The sequence below is a fragment of the Sycon ciliatum genome, chromosome 1, assembly GCF_964019385.1.
Source record: "Sycon ciliatum chromosome 1, ocSycCili1.1, whole genome shotgun sequence".
Taxonomy (NCBI): Eukaryota; Metazoa; Porifera; class Calcarea; order Leucosolenida; family Sycettidae; genus Sycon; species Sycon ciliatum.
In genome coordinates, this window is record NC_088643.1 from 58,360,160 (window position 1) to 58,382,256 (window position 22,097).

A 22,097-nucleotide genomic window follows, 5' to 3' on the forward strand; every position below is an offset into this window, starting at 1 on the left:
CAAGAATGCACAACACAAAAATTTCAAAGGATTAATTTTACAAAAAAAACTGAAGAAAAAATTCAAAAAATGGCACCAGTGTACGTATTTTACTACTCCGGCTCCCGGGTCCCGACTCCCGACTTCCCGAGCAAGCCGCAGGATCGATCCCACGCCACGGATATGGATGCCATCATCAAAATAATAATAAAGACAAGAGTGCATAAAACCAGGGAGTCGTGGTATTTTACGACTCCCTGATAAAACCAAGAGTAGACCGATAAAACTCTTGATAAAACTGTTTATGGACTCTTGTCATATCATGTCAGTCTTGTCAGTATAATTATCAAGAGTACGAGGTGAATAGCAATTTCTGGACATGAAAATAAAATAGAGGCCCACTGGCTGTGTGTTTTACATTTTTCATATCTATTTGTATCTATTGTATGGCCTAATCCTTCATCTTTCCAAATATGTGACAATTGCTCATGCTGTGATCCCAGAGACTTTATAGCAGGATGTTTTCGACAGGCCAATTTTTTGGCCTAAATTTCAGTGTATGGAATTCTGGACATGAAAGTAAAATAGCGTCAATAGGCATCCTATACTGCACCATTTTTGTTATTTTTTCTATTGGTGGACTGCAGTTGGCCTCTTCACACTTCCAGCCAACAGGTCCAAGACTATACAGCGTCTGAAGTGGAGTGCACATGGGGAAGCCAACGATTCGTCCATTACTTCTTATTTTACTCAAAATTCTAAATTCTCAGGCGACATAGTACCACAAAACTCGTTGAAATGCCTCCCACGAAAAGGCTATCAACAAGGCACCGACACGAGGAGAAACTACAACAACCCAGCTGTCAACTACAACAAGAAAAAACTTCATCAACCTGACTGACTTGACTCTACACGCGACGAAAAATTATTTTACTCGAAATGTCCAGAAATGTCCAATGTCCAGAAATAGCAATTCACCTCGTACATAACCCCCTCATCATCATGTCAGTCTTGATGCATATACTCAAGAGTACATAACCCCCTGGGGTTATGTACTCTTGATATACTGTATACCAGATAGATCTACAAAAAGGACCGGACGACCCGTAGATCTACCAAGAGTTCATTATTTTTGGGGGTTATGAACTCTTTGATCTTGCCGTAGTAGATCTACCCGGTAGATCTACCCGTCGCTTTTATTTTCTGAATCCGAGGCCTGTTTTTATTTTTTCTGTTTCGTTTCTGACATCACCACATAATATTATAATACTTCAAACATCGGACAAACAGCATTTTTGAGTCACTTCTTCGTGGATGTTGTGAGGCAGGTCAAGAAACATGGCGTTAGGCACTTTCTTTGGGTGCCTGTTCATCTCTTTTGGACCAGTGGCAGCTTTGTTCTTCCTCACTGTGGCCAAGGATGCCCAGGATGTCATTGTGTTGATTGCAAGGTTGGTCTGACAATTCATTTTTCTCGAAATATATCTGCCCTGAAACACTGACACCCTTCTGTGTTGTGTGAACGCAGTGGATTTTTCTGGCTGCTAGCTTTGCTGTTCTCGGCTTTGTGGTGGCTAATCGTATCACCATTAAAGGATGAGCTGGCTTTCGCCGTCGTCTTTTCTGTACTCTTTCAAGAGGGATTTCGATACTTGTACTTTCGACTACTCAAGTAAGACTATTCTATCTATACGTCATGCCAGGCGTATAAAGGCACAGCCCCTCACGCGCACACACACACACACACACACACACACACACACACACACACACACACACACACACACACACCACACACACACCTTGACCTTGACCTTGATCTTGCCCATTGCGTACGCAATGATAGCGAATGTCGGAAAGTTCAAGTGAGAACACGAGCGCAGAACTTGGCATGTCGTTTCAGGTCTCCTGGTCGACGAAATGGGCGTCCACAGACACATAGAAGAGGATCAGGAGCGGGCCGTGGCGGTGGGGTGCTACTCGCAACTCTTCTCCAATTGGGACGATCTTGGCAACTCTCAAGCCAGGTGGTCACGCCGAGGTCCGCCAGGTCAGTCGATACCACATCTCGCCACCTCTTCTTCGGGCCGTGACGAGGACGGGGGGCAGGCAGCTCGCCGAACAGCAATTGCTTCGGTGCGCGTGAGTCGTCCATCCTGCCGACGTGACCCAGCCAACGAAGCCGGTGGCGACGGATGATGCGGGTGATATCAGGGTCAACACCGAATGTAGCTGCTAATGTGGCCGTTGAGATCCGATCATCCCACTGTTGACGACGGCCGATACCCACAATGGACCGAACACACTGATGGTGAAACGTTTTTAGCTTCTGGAGGTGGCCTGCCTTGGTGGTCCACGTCTCCGCACCATACAAGAGGGTCGTGAGGACGACAGCCTCATAGACACGCCTCTTGCTGCGAAGCGACACACACACACACACACACACACACACACACCACACACACACACACACACACACACACACACACACACACACACATACATACACACACACACACACATGTACACACACACACACACCATGTACACACACACACACCACAGACCTCAGACATGCCCATCGCGGAAGCGATGATAGCGAACAGCTATGTTAGACATAGCAACTTGTGCTGGGACTACACCATTCCACAGCTTGCAAGGCTGATGAATTGACCGCCACTATTTTCTAGCCTGGTATCCACCACACACACACACACACACACACACACACACACACACACACACACACACACACACACACACACACACTTGTACTTGCTCATAGCCAGAAGCTGGTCCTGTGTGTCTCCCAGGAGAGGAGAGAATAAATTTCTTGGAGAAAAAGGCACAATTGGATATTGATTGAACCGCCCCACGGCTGACAACCCCGGGAACCTCCAGACGCTGGGTTGACTTAGAAATGATCCCACTTATGGGCTCACCACAGTGATGCTGATGATGACATCCACAGCAACAAACACGCAACAAAAATGGATGGTATGCCGTGCTTTGGAGACCCCACCAAATCTGAATGAAGCCATAAAACCGGTGATGTAAAGTGCAGAGTGAATCCGCACACCATAAAGTCCGCTGCAAACGCTAACTTCGCAGCAAACACCAACCCCAGCGGGTCCATACTACTTCGAAGTATTTTTGTCTTTTTCAGGTCAATAAAAAGTTGTACAAAACCGTCACGAAGGTTGAATGCGTACGAGAACGACTAATGCCTGCAAACTACCTATGTCTTACCAGGAGGCTCTGCTAAAGCGATTGTCATTCATTATCTTGCATCAAAGAAAAGCTTCTGTCGCGTTGATTTCCTTTCATTCGACAAATGAGTTGTCTTTGTATCAGTTCGTTCTCCATTTGGAAATGCCTTAGAATCTATATGTATGTGGTTTTCAAATCATGAAATTTCTGCAGTGCCATGATGTCGCACTCTCTGAGCGCAACGATGATTCACCGAAGATAGGATTGTTCTGACAAAGCATCACTCAACGACTTGACCGGTTGCAGTATTGCAGTTGGAAGGAGAACAGGAAGAATGTCACAGAAGCTACAGCTACAAAGTCACTGCTAACTTGTTGAAAACTCTGGACTGATGTACTCGGGGGAAACCCTTGTCTTTGCGCGTTGCGTGATTTGAATGATGGCTTGAAACACCGTCAGAAGTGCATTTGGTTCCTGCAATGCTATGTTCTTCGCTACCTTGTTATTCGGAAGAAACTACCGGTTAGATTGCGAAATAAACAACCAACATCATTATCATCACTACAAGCTAGCTCATAGCTAGTGCTCGAAGAGATTTTGGAACCAGGAAAGTGGACATAGTTTACCGTAGCAAAGCGCTCTTCGTGCTATGGTGTGGGATGCAGCTTCGTACGGTTTTTGTGATAGTGCATGGGGTCAGTGCGTACAGGCCAGCAGATCTTGCAAAAACTTGAAAAAAGGGGGTGGGCGTTTGCAGCATGCTTTACGGTCATAGGTCATTTTTCTTAGTGGGTCTATTTTTCGATTAGGTTTTTCGAGCACGCATGCTCTTTCCCTTGGCACTACAAATTCGCAACTTGAGATCAATACTGTAAAACACGTAATTTTAGGTGCATTAAGATTTCGGTGCCAGAGACCTGCCGGGTTTCAGGTGTAATGTAGAATTAGGTGACTAGCGTTCCCTTCACATACAGTGCATGCTCAGGTGTCTTTTAGGTGTACTCAGTAATTTAAATTTAGGTGCCTGGTTTCTTTACCGAAATCACCGAAATTACAGTTACACCGAAAATTGCATGTTTTACAGTATCACTTTTTTAAATGACGTTTTGGCACATATTTGCCACCATCAGGTTGCAGTATGGTGTGCAAGTCTGCAAAGGAGCAGTTAGAATGGTATACATGTATGCCACAATTTAGTGTTATTGAGTAGTGTGAAATAGTGGTAGTGCTTTGGCGATAATTTTATAACAAATTTGGTTGCTCCCCACACTGGGGAGTTGTGAGATTCGCAACAAGAGGCAACGTTTCATAGCAATAGTACTTCGTATGTTAACTTAAACACGCTACTCAATATCACCAAATAGTGGCATATCAACATTATAACTGCTCCTTTGCACCGTATTGCACCCTGATGATGGCAATTTGCTGAAACGTCGTTTAAAAAACTGATACTAATCCCGAGTTGTGAATTTGCAGTGCCAAAGGAAAGAGCCGCATGCTCGAAAATCCTCATTGAGCTATGAACTGATGAAAGTATGAAGCTGCAGGATGCCTCACCCCTATTGCGTACATGGGTCTATTGGTAGTAGACATTTGTCTGTTATAGACTTCTATAATGTAGTGCAGTGGAGTCTGCGCACCTTCTGTTACAGTCACCCGTATAAATCAATCCCTGCAACTCCAGCAATAGCGCAACAAGCAAGTTTGCGCAGTACTCTTGGCTTACATAATCTGATATCATCCATTGGCGTATTTCCTCCACTCTCCTGCGGCGCTTCCTGAAGCCTGTATCTGCCTTGCTGCTGTTGCTGTCTGCTGACGATGGTGTTCTCATTGTTTGCACTGCTGTAGGAAAGCAGATGCTGGCCTGGTTCAGCTCTCCGTGTCTGTGGACTCGCCACTGCGGCGTCACAAACTGGCTTATGGTGAGTTTTTCTTTCTGCGCCGGGAGGAACCGTGAAAGTGTTCCTGTAGAAGCCTATGAGTGGAATGGTGTACATACACCGTGTGCCAAACCTCCTACCCTCTTTCTTAGGTGGAAATCTGATGCGACCATGCTCATCCCAACTTGCGACGCTGGGGATAACTGTCCGAATAGGGCTCGAAAATGTGACGTCACAGCCAGGGGGGGGGGGGGGGGGGGCTGGGTGCTGACGATGCTGATGATGGTGATGTATCGATACACTTGAATCCATTCTCTGTCTGGATCCATACTCTCTTTACACCGTTTCCTTTACACGAGGACGATCCACTGGTTGTGACGGGGGGGGGGGGGGGGGAGGGCAATTACTGGTGCATGAAAATCACACCAACATGCGACATGTAACGGGGTGGTCACCGCTTGCTCACCATGTTCCATACAACACTACAGAAGAGCGGATCCGATTTGACCCAAGAGTGGCCGTTTCATGATCACCCAGCTGTTTGGTCAGTCTGTTATTATTATTATTATTGTTAGTGCTAGACCTGCGCCTACTGCATCTGCCTCTGAAATAGCCTGTCCCTGTATACATTCACGCGATTACTCCTCTCGCTATCGTATTATCACACCTCTCTCCACTTAGATATACCAGCGCTGCCTCCTATTCCATTATCGTTGTCTGATGATTGGTTCAGCCATGAAACTCTGAGTCACAACGGAATTAATTTGCCAAGGTTTTCATTGTGTGCCTTTGTGTAGTTGTAGTCTTCTGGGTGCTGAGTCGAATGGTCTTGGTCCGAGGAAGCTGCGACGCTCCCTTCCTACTTGAATCCCAATCGAACTCGCGCACTTCCACCGAAACTGGGTGACTGCGCCCTACTAGATGGGGATTTGTATGCAAAATGTCACTAAAAGCGCCATTTCGTTCTTATAAAAGCACGGATGACCGCGATTGGCCCATATGTTGTAGTATTTTGGACGCTGAGTCGACTGGTTTTGGTCCGAAAGGGCTGCGATGCAGCGTTCCTCCTTTATTCCCAATCGAACATGGTTGAACAAGCGGTCACGTGCTCCTGGGTGCCCAAATCACCTGGTCACCGCGCCAGCAGGCGACAACTTTCACACCAAGGTTCAACTCGAGTTCAACTCGAGTGACAGGACTGCACCCAAAAAAGGTCAAACAGGCTAGTAAGTTGTACCCTGCAGGCACGGTGACCAGGTGACTGGTGTACGCAGGAGCACGTGACCGCTTGTTCAACCATGTTCGATTGGGAATAAAGGAGGAACGCTGCATCGCAGCCTTTTCGGACCAAAACCAGTCGACTCAGCGTCCAAAAGACTACAACATATGGGCCAATCGCGGTCGTCCGTGCATGTTCGATTGGGAATAAAGGAGGAACGCTGCATCGCAGCCTTTTCGGACCAAAACCAGTCGACTCAGCGTCCAAAAGACTACAACATATGGGCCAATCGCGGTCATCCGTGCTTTTATAAGAACGAAATGGCGCTTTTAGTGACATTTTGCATACAAATCCCCATCTAGTAGGGCGCAGTCACCCAGTTTCGGTGGAAGTGCGCGAGTTCGATTGGGATTCAAGTAGGAAGGGAGCGTCTCAGCTTCCTCGGACCAAGACCATTCGACTCAGCACCCCGAAGACTACAACTGGTGAAAATTTGATTTTAGGGTATACTTCCCCTTTAAGGCCTTCTTACGGGGTACCCTATATGTTTTTGTATAGATGAGCGGAAGTCTGATAGCGTGGAGCAAATACGAACAGAAGCAGGGAGCGAATTCCAGCGATCTGCGCCTAAGAAGCTTAATGTGTACAAGCCATAGCGGTTATTAGCCGGGGGAAGAGCAAGAGACAGAGTAACCTGCGAGCGGGTGATTGACGCTGTGTGTGTGGCATTGACTCTAGTCACAAAACAGTCTGTTAAGAGCGGACTGCACACCTTATGTAATGATCTGTAAATAAGTACAAACAATTTGAATCTCAAACGTAAGGAGATAGAAGCTAGGTGGTATCTGGCTAGAATAGTAGAAATGTCACAGAACCTTGGATAACCAAAAACAGTTCTAACTGCACGGTTGCTGAGGCAAGTCAAGCGATCTTGTTGCCCAGCCTGCAGACTGTGATAAAAAGCATTGGAACCGTACTCCAGTTGAGCCTGTATGAACGAGCAGTAGAAGGTTCTCTTTGCATCAATTGTTAGACGGTCACGGATTCTACGAAACACAGCTAGCTTGTCGCCTACCTTTCGCTCAAGGGCACTGATGTGGTCAGCGAATGTCAGGTGCTGGTCAAAGGTCATACCAAGGTACTTGACGGTGGTCGCTGGTGGAATTGAGACATTGTCAATGGTTAGTCGGAGGGAGGAGCATACTTTTTTCGATCTGGAGTGGAACACAATGAACTGGGTCTTGCTGGCATTCAGGATTAGTCCTCGTTCACTGAGGAAGTCCCTGATACGGCACACATCTCGGGCCAGTTCTTCGGTAGTTTGTTGTAGGTTGTGGCCTGCTAGGTACAGGGCGACATCGTCAGCGTACTGGCGCACCATGCTGGAAGATGCTGCCGAGGGCAATTTGCGTACAGATAGGTTAAAGAGCACAGGTCTGAGGGTGGATCCTTGAGGAACTCCCCTGTGAGCTTCGTACAGTTCACCTCTGGACGTGCGTGTTACCACTCGCTGCCGCCTGCCTCGTAGGTAGCTCGCAAACCATTGCAGGGCGCTATCTCCGACGCCGATCTCGAAAAGCTCCTGCAGGAGCATGTTGTGATTGACCGTGTCAAATGCTTTCGACATATCAAGAAACGCTGCCACCACAAATTTACCGGCGTCCAGACTTTGCTGCCAGTCATTCGCCACCAAGGCTAGCAAGTCATCGCAGGAGTGTTGTCTTCTGTAGGCGAACTGTTCAGGCGGCAGTGCTTGGTTTGCTTGTGGAGCGTCACGCACGAATTCCATTAGCTGGTCAAGGGCGCAGCGTTCTAACAGCTTTGACATTTGCGGAAGGAGCGGTATTGGCCTGTAATTAGTAGGATCGCTGTGATCACCTCGCTTATGTATTGGCCAAACGTTAGCCTGTTTGTACGGAGTTGGGAAAGTTCCAGATTGTAGTGAGTCTGAAAATAGCGGAGCGAGAACAGGGGCAATCCCGTCAGCTGCAGACTTGTAGATTGCTGCGGGTACGTTGTCGGGGCCGCACGCTTTACGGCAGTCCAACCGCTTTAGGTAGAATTCTACGAGGCTTGTCGGGATGCGGTCGAAAGTGCAAAAGTTGTGTTCAGGCATCGGACCTAGTGGCAGTGTAGTGTGCGTTGTAGCGGTTGGTGTAGTTGGCGAACCCGGTGATACTATTTCGGAGAATGTAGCTGTGATGCCTTTGACCTCTGCACCTGGTTCACGGTGGATCTTGATTCGACCAAGCAGAGTGTTTAGAACATTCCAGTGGCCTCTGGGGTTCTTCGTATTGTAAATAAATTCGTTCTGAAAGAATGTGGCTTGCTTGCGACGCGCGAGAAGTTTGCATTGCCGCCGCAGTGTCCGGAAGTTCTGGACTAGTTGCGGGCCAGCTGGGTTCTTTCTCATTTTCCTGTGCGAACGCTTCCTCCTGAACAACAATTTCCGGAGCTCGTCATCTACCCAAGGGGCAGGTTTGTATTTGCCACTTAGTTTGACGGTTGTCATTGGACAGTGCTTGTCCAGGACCTCAGATACGTTGTGTTGGAATAGTTGAATTCGTTGGCATGTAGTAGTTGTGGTGTCAGTGGATGTGTCGAGCAATGCGGATGCCAGTTGGTCTCTAAAGCTACTCATATCAATCGATCTAATGGGCGGCTTTCTTGTTTGGACCCACTGCTCCTTTGGGAGGGAACAGAGGGTTACTGTCATGTCAACTGGGACAAGCTGGTGGTCCGATGCATCGCATGGCTCGACTGTGCAGCTGTTCACGGTGAAGTGTCTACCTTGTGTGGCCTGAGATAGGTGGGTGTTGGCGAATGTCTTGGGTACTAGTACTAGGTCTAAGTTGGATTCAGTAGGAAGTCTAGTCGGCGATGTCACTATGTTATGGAGACTGGTTGTGTGGCAGAATGTCTGCAGGTGCTTGTGGTGAGGATGCTGAGTGTCTCGTATGTTCACATTGAAGTCACCAAGAACAATGGTGTGGGACGATTTTGGTGTCTGTGCTGCGATGTCATCAACAGTGTTGGTGAGTTGTTGCCAAAACGACACTGGTGTTGAGGGTGGTCGATATGTACAGATGATATTCAGTGGATTTCCATCCAACCGCAGGTGAATTGCTGCAGTTTCAATGTCAAATATTGTTCTTAGTTGACGGTACTTAAACTTATTTCTGATGTACAAGCAAACGCCGCCTCCTTTTTTGCTTGTCCTGTCAAATCTGTGGACGTCGTAGCCTGGTAAAAAGATGGCACTCTTTGTCGAGGTGGCTGTCAGCCATGTCTCCGTAACAGCAAGGATATCAATGTTGTGTTTGTGCAGAAGATAGTGAATGTCCCTAAGCTTATTCAATAGGCTGCAGATATTAATATGTGCTATAGTAAGATTAAAGAGTAATAATGTATTGCATGCATTTGAATGAGTGATACTTATCTGTGGCGTAGAGGTAGAGATGCTCTGGGGAGTGCTGCATGCGTTGGTGACAATAGTATTCTGTTGTGCGGGGACTCGTCATTGTGCAGGCTTGTCCTGAAGTAACCTCGCCAATTCAGCGTCATCCAGTGGTTTCCCTTGTACCAATATTTTGTCGTAGGGAAGGGAACAAGCAGTGCCAAGCCCTCGCAATTGTTTAAATGTGGGGAGTACCTGTCTCCTTCGTGCCTGTTGAGAGGGAGTTAGGTCGTGGCTAACGTAAACCGGTTGACCATTGTGGCGGAGCGTCATTTTATTCCTCAGGAGAGAGGCTTTTCCAGATTTGTTTGTTTTAATGAGGACTGGTCTGGGGCGTACGTTTGTGTCCTCTCTTGGCCTTCCAATACGTAGCACCTCTTGGATCAGAGTGTTTGACGGGACAAGGGCTCGTGCGAGTGAGGGGAGGTCCTCTCCCTGACATTCCGCCACGCCGTGCAATAGTACGTTGTTTTCCCTTCCCTTCTGGTTCAGGAGTTCCTCGACCAGATCTTGAGTAGTGCCATTCACGGTCTCTCGGTTCAGGCCGGGTTCGGTTTGGTTGTGAGGCTGGTTCCGCATGTGTATGTCACGGGCCTGTTTTCGCAACAAATTTGTCATGTTTTGCAAATTCTCATGGACTGGCGCCAGTCCGTCTGCCACAACATTACTGAGGTCGGAACGCAGGTCCGACCTCAGGCCATTTATTAGGCTCACCATGTCCATATTGAGTTCTCCGGATGGTAGAGACGGGGCCGAAGGCGATGGTAGGTTTCCAGTTGTCTGGCGCTTGGGGGCCGGGATTTCGGTGGGGCTGTCGGACCGATCCTGCACCTTGGATTTTTCTCCGACTTTCCTCACTGGTGTCGGTGGCACTATGTCGGGATCCTCTAAAAGCTTGTATATAGTATCCAGTTACAGTGATGGAGAGTTACTCTAAACTCGTATCCATAATGTCCTTTTCCTTTCTACAATTAAATGTATTTAAATAACCGACGAGGAGACAACAGTTGTAAAATAGCAATGAAAAATATCAATTGTGCACTCATAACCTTGTATAAACAATTAAAATGAAACAATTCCAGAACGTTTTCGTGTGACCATCATCAGTGGAACATCGTCACATAGTAAGAATCACTAAAACAACCAGTTATATAGCTACAGTAATATGAAAGGAAGCGTGAGAATGCAGCACAGCTAGCGGTTATGCATAACGCGTGTAGTGTGAACCTTTGCAGTGTATCTGAGAATGGTAGCAGTAGATGAATGTGGCAGCTGTGAGTGCGTGTGAACAAAAACTGGTGAGTGCGTATTATTTAAAAAGTGTGAGCGCACTCACCAGTTTTTGTTCACACGCACTCACAGCTGCCACATTCATCTACTGCTACCATTCTCAGATACACTGCAAAGGTTCACGCTACACGCGTTATGCATAACCGCTAGCTGTGCTGCATTCTCACGCTTCTTTTCATATTACTGTAGCTATATAACTGGTTGTTTTAGTGATTCTTACTATGTGACGATGTTCCACTGATGATGGTCACACGAAAACGTTCTGGAATTGTTTCATTTTAATTGTTTATACATGGTTATGAGTGCACAATTGATATTTTTCATTGCTATTTTACAATTAAATGTATAATATGATTTTTTTAAAGAGGTCGGAGGCGGATACTACTTTAAAACGAAGGTAAGTATTATGTCGCAAGTATCCACGCAAACACACATCCAGTCGAATAAGGCACTTGTGATGAAGTATCCGAACGTTTTCGGTCCCTTCTCATCAAGGATTGTACAGGGAATGGCTCAAGTTGGAAAGACTAAAACTTATATAGCGTAAAGATAATGAGATAACAACACTCGTGACTCGTGATATCTTTACGCTATATATGTTTAGTCTTTCCAACTTGAGCCATTCCCTGTACAATCCTTGATGAGAAGGGACCGAAAACGTTCGGATACTTTATCACAAGTGCCTTATTTGACTGGATGTGTGTTTGCGTGGATATTTGCGACGTAATACTTACAAGAAACTAACTCTCCTCCTCCATGCGCTCTAAAGCCGACCATTGCTACCCTCGGTAGCCATTCCTCACACCAATAACTTCTAACAACGAAGGGGTCACGGGTAAAACATTTCCTTCTGACAGCTGTAATACTTACCTTCGTTTTAAAATAATATGAGTTAATAATATAGCTAAAGCAAGGTGCTTGATTGATACGCCAGCAACATGTTTTCAGTGATATGCACAGTGATATGCAGCACATGATCTTTTAGAAGAGGTTTTACTGTTTCACTGTTTGGGGGTTTGATTTGAAACATGGCCAGCATGGCGTCGTGGTCCTGGCTCAACTCGTTGCAGCTCCTTGAATTGATGTTGTGTGTCTATGATTGTGCACTTCTCTTGCTGTGGTGCAGTGTCTGGAATGGGTTTTGGCATTGTCCAGGGTATCTTTGCCTACACCAATGTGCTGAAGGAATCTGCCGGCGCCGGTACTGTGGGATTCATCGACGGTCACCCTGACCAGTACTTCTTCTTCCACTCAGGTATGTATTGGCACAGTCTCATTCACATTGACACTCGGGTAGGCACTCGCATAGTCTCATTCGCATTGACACTCGGGTAGGTCCTCGCATAGTCTCATTCACATTGACACTCGGGTAGGCACTCGCATAGTCTCATTCGCATTGACACTCGCGTAGGCACTCGAATAGGCTCATTCGCATTGACACTTGGGAATGCATTTGCATAGTAACATTCACATTGACACTCGAGTAGGCACTCGCATAGTCTCATTCACATTATTGACACTTGCGTATTCACTCGCATGATCTCATTCATATTGACACAATGTATTAGAACTGGCGTTCACTTCTCAGAACTTAGAAATGCCTGCAAGTTTGCCATAATCGAATCTAGCACAGTAACTCACGGACGCACGCGCGCGCACACACACACACCTTGGACACCTTGAACATGCAGCCATGATGTAGCTATTCTGATCTAATGTGTGTGTGTGGGGGGGGGGCTTGAGCAGGTCTGGAGCAGTAAGAACAATGACCGGACAAGTCTTGTGGTCGCCTGAAACTTTGGCCACATCGGCAGACGAGAAGGAAGGAGCTGCGGTGTGCTTATGCTGCTGGTCGAGCTGGACCACGACTGCAATTGTGTGTTTTGCTTGGCTTCGTCAGCTTACATGTGGAAAAGAAGTACATTTTCTGACGCAATGTGTTCTGTGTTCTATACTGTTTTTGCTGTCTTGTGCTATTGCAGCATTGATGACGTGCTGTTTCATCCTGCTGCACACTTTCTGGGGTGTGATGTTCTACGATGGCTTCAACAGGAAGAAGTATATCCACGCTGTGGCTGTAGTGTGCATGCACTGGTTAACATCGTTGTTGGTGAGTTCTAGCAAGAGTACATATATTATACCCTACAGTCCATTCATCGAAAGATGAACCCTGACTCTGGTGAGCTTCCGTTTTTGGCGATTTTATCATACATGGTGCAGTGCCGCGAAATTTGAAACTTGAAAAGGGGTCCAAAGAGGTACGTCAACTGGGGTTTGAACCGCACAATGTACTGTTGCAAGTAGAGTGAAATGGCCTGGATGTTCCCAATTAAGTGCTTTTGGAGCAAAACCTGGCCGAAATCCTTTTCTTGTTACGGTTTGCTTTTTGGAGAAATAGACTTCAGAAACATAATTGGAAGAGCATTCCACAGGGGATTGCCGAAAAAATTCTAAAAAAACTCAAAAGTTTGACCCACTTATGGCCAAAAGCTAGAAGTCCATCTTTTTATGAATGTACTGTAGTGTGTGCAACTGGTGATATTTACATGTCACGCTGTCAGAAGTATGGTAAAACTCCGATACGACGAACCCTTCAACAACCCTTCAACCTTTGTCCCGGGGGCCGGACAGCATCGTTCACAAGCATATCAACTTGGTCATGGTGAACTCAGATGAGATGATCTCTTTGATAGTGCATGCGGTCATTGGATGTGTTGGTCTAGTATTTTATCGTTTTGTGGACACATCGCATTTTCTGCTTGTGTGTCAATTTTCACTTTTGTTTGTTTGGATTGAAGTGCACTGTGGCTCGTTTGTTGCTGATGCTGATGGTGCTGGTGTTGTTTTTGTTGTTTGTTTGTTTGTTTTTATTTTGTCTTTCTCAGACTTTGCTCAATCAACAAAGACATAGTCCAGCGATTGCCCTCGTGATCAACTACCTTGTCTTGCTTGTGTGCGTCGGCTGGTCGTACCACATCACTGGCCTGCCCCTGTCCAATCTCTCTGCTCTCTTTCAGATCCGGTGAGTCAGTACACGTAGAGAATGCTACGTTGTAGTTGTGCACACTTTATCTCTCTTATCCGGGCAGTACGGGACCGGGCACTGTCCATAACTTTGAAATATCCGTAACTCTGGGTCACGTACATATTTGATGGGGAATTCCCAGAGATCTTGCATATGACGTCACTGTTTCCACAAAAATTGGCAAAGGAGTAGTCATATTTCCACTAACACTCTCCCACAGGGTGCCCTGTAGATCGAGGTGCCCTGTAGATCGAGGTGCCCGTAACTTCGAGGTCCGGATAACAGAGATATGAGTGTAGTTCATGTAATATTTGAGAGCCCTCCACCGAGTGACATTATTACACGCACTGGTTTGCCACTCTAGACAATACATCTGCAATGACATTATTTGAAAACAAATAATTTTTAAACATACGCGAGCAATGGCATTATTTGGCTACAACACGTGTTGTACTCAGTAGGTACATGTAGTTGGTGTCCTATAAACAGTCAGAAGTCCAGTAGGGAGTCAAACTCATAATCTAGTCACATTTTGTGACTCTGTCGAACTCGTGCGACTTTCCCTGTACAAAGGTGAACATTTCCAGTGCATAATCTGAGTTTTTGTCAGCTGTGGTTTATCTGGAAAGATGACGCACCCACTTTATCCACCAATTATGGAATGAGAAAGGATAGTTTGAATTGTGCATCAACTCCGAATTAATGCACTCATGTAAGATCATCTACAAGAACAGTTTGCTGAGTTGAAGAAAAGAGACTTTCCTTCGCCCAGCTGAAGCTAATGGAAGTGAATGCTCGAAATGATGCCACCACCAGCTAGCCACTGGACATTTTGGCACACTCAGGCAGAACCTGACGTGGTGTGGAGGCCAGCTTGAGCTAGCTCTCGGCAAGGAAAGAAACATCCGCGTAGACCTTCATATTGTTCATTGCTATCATTAAATTATTGTCTCCACGTCGCTTATTTGTAGACCGTCAGTACAAAATACTACAAATACAAGCTGCACGTGTACATGTAGTACATGTACCAACTTAGCAACAGCTAGTAGTGAGCTACAGCTTCGACTTCTCGATTTTTATTTCTGCTTCACGACTGCTTGTAGAGGCCTAATAGGCGCACCATCTGACCGTTTACAGTAGTTATACTGTACACTGAACTCCCTATAATGACCTGGCTGCCTGCTGAGTTTCGTATACCGGGTAGATGCTATTCAATTGATATAATCGCACTTTTGAATAGCATCTACCGGTACACCGGTACTCAGAGTGGGATTCACAATGATGTGCATCCTTATCCAGTCCCTACCGGGGCTACTGTTTGTGTAAAGTCCCTCATGCCCAGCAAGCTCACCCATGAATTTTGGTTTTCCTCTTTTGTTGACAGGGCGAAACGCACATGAAGTCTCTTGCTCCTTGGAAGTCGTCATCAGGCGCACATGCTCACCCAGCCATGCATGTGTGCGCATGCACACATGCACCATGGGGTGAAACTTTCGCGTGCAATGCTATCTACTACTGAAGCAGCACGTCCCTAAGCCCAACGTGCATGTAGTGGACCTTTTCCATGGGCGTGTTAGACATACATTGCTACACACCACAACATGCGTTATATACATGCACACTGGCAGACACATGGACTCGTTCCCTTGAGCAGCATGCCTGTTTCTCTTTGCTCAAGAAAGTTTTATTATTATTGAAGGATGCAGGAGCATCCATGGCTGATGTACCTATCAGTTCTCGTTCATTGAATTGTTTCAAACTCTCCATGTGTTGTCCGTCACTACATGTAATTGCTGCTGCTGTATCATGCCATCTTATTCAACTGCTTTTGTAGGCGCCGTCTAAACTGGTTTTGATAAATGGGCGCGCTTTTTCTCCTTCGTTTCCTGATGTGATTAATTTTGTATTCTATTATTGTATAGTATTCTATTGTATATCACTCAAGTCTACTATTACAAGAGAACTACTGGATCAAGATCGACTCCCATCTTTGTTTGCATCGATGAAAGGACTTGAAGCAGCTAACAATCCCTGCTTTTGACCAGGGAGTAGTACAATATTGTACTACTCCCTGCTTTTGACAGACCCAGCACACTCACTATACATGTATTTCGATTTGCTTGCATGGTAAACGTAGTAAAGCTTTGCTGCAGGTCGGAGGTGAAAGAATTGAACAGTGTGCACCCATTTCGTGGAAGAAAATGAGATTTTGGGAAAGCTCCTGGCAAGAGTCTGAACTCGGGAGGGGCAGGAACCTGCAGTGCAGTGGCGGGGTGACAAACCTTCCAACCAGGGTGTACCAGAATAGGGCAATACCCTCATCTTCCAAACATTCACCTCAACACAGTCGTATACGGTGTACTTTTATGTGTTACTACTATCAAAACAGCATAGCTGCCAGTGTTAATACTAACAATAGTTGAATTTCATGAAGTTATGAAACATACAGATGAGTACGGGATGCTCCCTAGGCAAATTACTTAAAATTAGCAAAAAAATATATTGTCGTGGATACAAAAAGATGAAGTGATTACGCTACAACACAGCATATTAGTTGCCTTTGTTGTTTTACAGATGGTTTCAAGACAGGTTATTCATTGTGTGACAATGTCCACATAGACCTCAAGTAACTGCGTCTAAGTGGGTAAGCTAAGGTGGGATGGTTTGTGCACAGCACAAACAGGTGTTCGGTTGCAGATAGGCGCAATATGGGAGTACTGAATACTGAACAGCTCAGCGCAATTTACGCTGGCTATTCAGCGAGTGAGAGCAGCTTGGATCTTCAGTTTGGCCTTCTCCAGGGTTCTCTTGAGCTTCTCCTCTTCAGCGCGGAGAAGGTCATTCTCGGCGCGAAGTTCTTGGATCAGGCGGTCGTTCTCCTGGTCTTTGCAACGGCGTCCGGCGCGGTGTTTCTTTGCGGCAACGTTGTTCATCTGCTTCTTGCGGTCACTGTCGCTACCCGGTGAGGACGCAGCACCGCGCGGCGACTGCACTACGCTGGATGATGACGCCGGACTGTAAGCGGGCGATACGTCGGTAGTAGTCAGGGATGTTGGACTGCTGCACGCCGATGATGCAAGCTGGGCAGATGAAGAGGAGCTGTACGCCGGCGAAGGGCATCGTCGCTTGGCGGCCGGCTCGATGGCAGTGGCGATGGCAGCAGCTGCTGCGTACACGTCACTCTCTCCGGACTCGCTGCCGTAAGACGATGGCGATGACTGTGACAGGGTGGTCGTCATCCAGCCATCCGGGTCAGGGTCAAAAGGCCCTGACCCGACGGCGGACGTTGCGGTAAGAGCTGCATCGATGTCTGGCACGTCTTCGGCGGCGGCTGCTGCTGCTGCGTTGAACAGGCCGAGCCAATCCAAGTCGTTCTCTAGGTCAAGTGTCTTCTCTAGGAATTCTGGGTCTCCGTTCGGTACAAGACTGTCGTCGCGGTTCAATAGGTCAAAGTCAATACCTAAGAAGATGGAAAGAAAGGCAAGCCAAACAAGAAAAAGAACATCAACACGCTGCACCTCGAAGCAACAGAAACACTGTAACGTTCTTCTGCGGAAGCTGCAGGCGAGCAAGTACATGATTATAGTGTGGCAGCTTATGATAAGTTAGTTATGTTATTGCTCAGCTACGCGAAACTTCTGCTTGGAGATAAGCAGTACATCTGCATGACTACATGCAGCGTGTGAGTAGTTGTCAATGTGACCTGGTAACAGTGTTTGGATGTTGTATGTGCTATAAGCTTTGGCAACGGAGCACGCAGGACTTACAGGGCTCCGTTTGAGACGTAGTGTTCAAAGCAAGCGGAGAAACTGTGTCCTGCGGGAGAGCTGGTGCTGTCACTGTGTATCGGTCTGCTTTCAGTTGGAGGGGGTTCACTGCAGCGGGATCGGCTAGGTCCACTACAGGAACGCCTCCTAAAATACTCTGAGTCGAAATGGTGCCACTTTTTGACATTGCTTTGCTCTTGAGCAATACATCCACCCACAACGATATCTGAGACGGCAAACATGGTTCAACAAGATTAGTGTTGACCTGAAGCGACGAAATTTTGACTGGGGAAGAAGAACTTCCTTGAAAGGTTATATTGGTCGGGAACAAAGCTCCGACCAACAACGCTTATTATGGAGCACTCGGGCACACGGGCACGGGACGCAGGCAGGCGCAGGCAGCAATTGCACTAGAAAGACGCAACCGATCATGAAGAAGACTTTTGAGAAAGGGTGATGAACAGATTTGCGATTTCGCTTTTGTTCGCCAATCCGTTGCACTTGCATGATGCAATCTTCCGTTATGTCATAGCTACGTCACCTTTCAGAAATTCAAATAGGACATTACGTCAAGTATTCACTGGGAAAGGAATGTTTTGTCGTTTATTGCACGTGCGCGACTTGTGAATCGTGTGATTGAAGAACAACGCTGTACTCGATCGTACTGACTATTGTTCCGACTTCAAATACTTCAATAAATAGTTCAAGACAGAAGAAGGCATGTATGTAACTTTGACTTTGTCAGTGGACGACGTGGACACTTCTTGTGAGACAGTGTACTGGAGTCGAGATCATGGAGACGTTTGACCCGGGACCAGGACTGATTATCAAGGGTTGTCGGGGTGGCGTGACGACTGACTGATGAAGAAGCGCAGTACAGGACTGCTACATAATTGTGTTGCTTAGTACAAGACAGGGGCAGACTTCGCCCATGTAAAGTAACACATTAGTTGTGACTGAGTTTGAGGAGGACGGTACGGTTGGACTTGTCCAGACTAGCAGTGTTTGTTTGACGCTACGTAGATGTACACGTCGTGGACTCTGGCCGTCTTGGACTTGCAAGCTTACAATGGTCAGGATGAACCACAATCATGTGCAGTGCCACTGCCAGCCGCCTAGCTGTGTAACATTTACATAATGACAATGCAAAAACCAGGCAAGTCAGATGCTAGCTCTGTAACTACATAATTGTACATGCATGTGCGATCAAAACGTTTTGAGATCGTTGCCGTCCAGGGTGGTCTCCAGCTCCCTTGGCTTCAGCCCTGCAGCTGGCCTGGGACTGGGTGGCAGTGGCTGACCAGTCAGATTTGACATTGCAATAGTGTCACACGAGCTGGTTGGTTCTACTTGTCAACAACAGCCACCATACCATGATCCAGTGGCAGTGGCAGTGATACTCCAAAAAAAATTATTTTCACACTGCACTGGTACGTGATCATGGTGACAAGATGGGATCATCTATGATCTAGCTGTTGTCATGTTGATCCACTGCGGCACTTGTATGAGTGGTATACCAGTATGATGAGCTCATGGGTACGGGTAGCCCTGAGCTGACCAATCAGCACACAGGCTGTCCGATATGTCCAGCACACACTGCATTGGTGTGTGTGGCTGGCGACAAAGACTTGGCAGTGTTATTGTCCTGCGCATGTGATGGGTGTGTGGAGGCTGGGCAGAGCACGTGTCGGGCGACACTTGTGCTGGTGTCCTGGTACATGGTGCCTTGCGAATTGCCTTATTTGCAGTTGTGACATAGTCATTGCGGGCGAGATAAAGAGGTGCTTTGGAGACATCCCTTGGAAGTAGCAGAGTCACTGCTACACTACTGTCGACGGCATGTCTTCACTACATGTATACACTACATGTCTACACTCAGATGAGCAGTACTGTACTGCATGCAGTGCACTGGCACCACCAGCCGGCAATGCCATTGCATTGGCAGTGTAGACTGTACTGTCCCTCCAGAAACTTGCGGAGACATTTCGGAAATATCGCGGAAAAAGTTGCGAGGTAAAATGCCACAAATTGCGGGGAATATTGCGGATTTTGTCAAATATTGCGGGATTATTGTGGTAAAATTGCGGGAATTGCGGCCGATTTTGGTACTTGTACTGTAGTGGTGTACGATGTACGAGTCGTACAGCATAAATCATGCATGACAAAACAGAACGTGTGCTGCGCTGACTGTGTTCAACTGCCTGGCAGGAGCTTGCAAGCTATCCTCCATCCTCGGACAACACTCGACGCGAGCCTTATTTTGTGACTTATCAGTCGCTGATTTGCCCAGAAACTTCTCCATTCTGGTGTCGATCTCACAAGTAAACTACTGACGAGCTTGAAGAACTAAACAACATCGAAGAAAGACTCGAATATCGCGGTTGCTTTTCGAAATATCGCGGTGCTTTTCAAGTATCAAGGACAGTTTTCTACAATAACGCGGATGATTTTTCAAATATCGCGGATATCACGGACTTTTGTTCAAATCGCGGAAAACAACGCGGCCGCGGAATCGCAAGTTCCTGGAGGGACAGACTGTAGAGCAGTGCTAGTGTTACTGGATGCATAGAGAGAGATATGACCAGCCGGATGGATGACGTGTGACACAGCAGGATTCAAGTACCCAGTAATTAGCATGGGATTCCAGACTCAAGTACCCAACGTCCCCAAAGTGCCATGCACATGTCGTGGCATTGGTCATTGCCTAGGTACATGTACTAGAACTAGGTGGCTTAGTTATAATAATGCACGTAATCGCCACTACAAATTACAATAGTTGTACTGCCTGGTGTAACCTGCATTGATTCCTAGGCCAGGGCAGGGGGTGCTACTCTACACTTACCGGTACTTGGCACCCAAAGGCCATGAGGAAAATAGAACTAACCAGTCACAGGCAAGGAACTAACTTACTAATACTAACTTTACTTCCAGTCCAAAGACAGAGGGGCAACACACACCACACGGAGGACCAGACCTGTGTGCCTTCCTCTCGTCAGCGCAGGGGAGAGCAAGCTTTGGCCAGTTTTGGGGCTAATGCTAATTGTACAGGCATGTTTGAAGGAGACAAGGAGTAAGATGTGCACAGCAATGCCGGATTTGTTTTTTTCTTTCCGCTTGTTTTCCATACCCTCTTCCATGGGATATAAATAGCTGGACTTGGCGCAAGGACAAAGGGCAGGTTTGAAAGGATAAGGACTGTGGTGAAGTTCACAAATCCTAGCTATTCATCATCATGAATACATCATTAGCATAAAACACTGTTCAGTGCAGATAATTAGAATACGGTACGTCACAACAGTCAATCATACCTTGTGAACAATGCCCCATGACATGCACTAACCCTACAATAGATGTACGGTCCTTTTGCTCTGTGTACTCCTACCAAACAATTTTGCAATGAAGCACAGTTATGTGTCAGTAGTAGTGTGTGCAGTGCTGCCAAATAATTTTCGCCCAAAATCGGACACCCTTCACCGCCACATGGTGCGAATTTTTCTCCTCGGCAAATTTTTTACAGAGAATTCAAAATATCGCCTAAAACACCATGAAAATTCGCTTCGTTGCCATGGTAACCCCAGAGTTGTCATGAATTTTGTAATGATGAGTGTGGTCGCACACTGACTCTGTACAGACTGTCAGTGTACATGCCATCCAGCCTGATCCATGTTACTTTGCACTTCCACAGCCAAGCGCTAGCCTTTTTAGAAGCAAATGTACAGTGATTTGTGCCTTCAGTTGCGCTGAAAAGTGAAAGTACAGGACTTCTGCATAGGAAAGTAATGATCTCTGACATTTTGGCTGCTTTTCGGACGTTTCCCTTTTCGGACCGGTTTTCGGAAGAGCCTTCAAAAATCGGACGGTTTGGCAGCACTGTGTGTGGGGGGGGGGACACACAATGCACTGGGATGACTCTTGCCAGGATTGCCATTGCCTGCGTTCACGCTGTGAAGAATCAATGCAGCAGTGAGATTTCTCCAGCATAGGACCTCTAGATCAAACCAATGGAGCCCATGCAGTTGCTGCATGAATGAATGAAGATACATGTACATTTATGTCAGAGTAATGTCACACTTCTGAAGTGACTACCACGCACTGTGTCTGTCCAACTGCCAAAGCAGGAGGTCATGCACTCCGTATGTGTGACCCTGCATTACTGGTTTCTTTCATCTTCATTTTATTTGATTGATTTTCCGAAGGCAAATAGATGCCTATTTCTTCTCGTTGCGGTGGCGGCGGTAGTGGCGGTATTCAGCATGCAAGTGGATGT

At 46.7% G+C, this 22,097-nt stretch overlaps 2 protein-coding genes across 2 annotated transcripts; one reads left to right on the forward strand and one right to left on the reverse strand.

The window, feature by feature from the left end:
• The first annotated feature begins 1,272 nt into the window (after positions 1-1,272).
• LOC135804581 (gamma-secretase subunit Aph-1-like) lies at positions 1,273-16,044 on the forward strand. The gene is made up of 7 exons (XM_065318478.1): positions 1,273-1,430; positions 1,508-1,651; positions 5,041-5,114; positions 12,165-12,293; positions 13,021-13,148; positions 13,924-14,060; positions 15,448-16,044. The coding sequence occupies exons 1-7, from the start codon at positions 1,318-1,320 to the stop codon at positions 15,461-15,463; spliced, it is 741 nt and encodes a 246-aa protein (XP_065174550.1). The 5' UTR covers positions 1,273-1,317; the 3' UTR covers positions 15,464-16,044.
• A 371-nt stretch (positions 16,045-16,415) lies between these two features.
• LOC135804582 (uncharacterized) lies at positions 16,416-18,293 on the reverse strand. The gene is made up of 2 exons (XM_065318479.1): positions 17,831-18,293; positions 16,416-17,523 (listed from the first exon to the last, which is right to left on the reverse strand). Exons 1-2 carry the CDS (start codon positions 18,015-18,017, stop codon positions 16,820-16,822), a joined length of 891 nt encoding a protein of 296 aa, XP_065174551.1. The 5' UTR covers positions 18,018-18,293; the 3' UTR covers positions 16,416-16,819.
• Between the last annotated feature and the right edge of the window lie 3,804 nt (positions 18,294-22,097).

Excerpts from the sequence above, each read along its gene's own strand:
- LOC135804581 (XM_065318478.1), top strand. The coding sequence starts at position 1,318 with ATGGCGTTAGGCACTTTCTTTGGGTGCCTGTTCATCTCTTTTGGACCA. Across the intron at positions 1,652-5,040 it reads TTGTACTTTCGACTACTCAA|GAAAGCAGATGCTGGCCTGG; the intron begins GTAAGACTATTC and ends GCACTGCTGTAG. Across the intron at positions 5,115-12,164 it reads GCGTCACAAACTGGCTTATG|TGTCTGGAATGGGTTTTGGC; the intron begins GTGAGTTTTTCT and ends GCTGTGGTGCAG.
- LOC135804582 (XM_065318479.1), bottom strand. The coding sequence starts at position 18,017 with ATGTCAAAAAGTGGCACCATTTCGACTCAGAGTATTTTAGGAGGCGTT. Across the intron at positions 17,524-17,830 it reads TACGTCTCAAACGGAGCCCT|GTATTGACTTTGACCTATTG; the intron begins GTAAGTCCTGCG and ends CCATCTTCTTAG.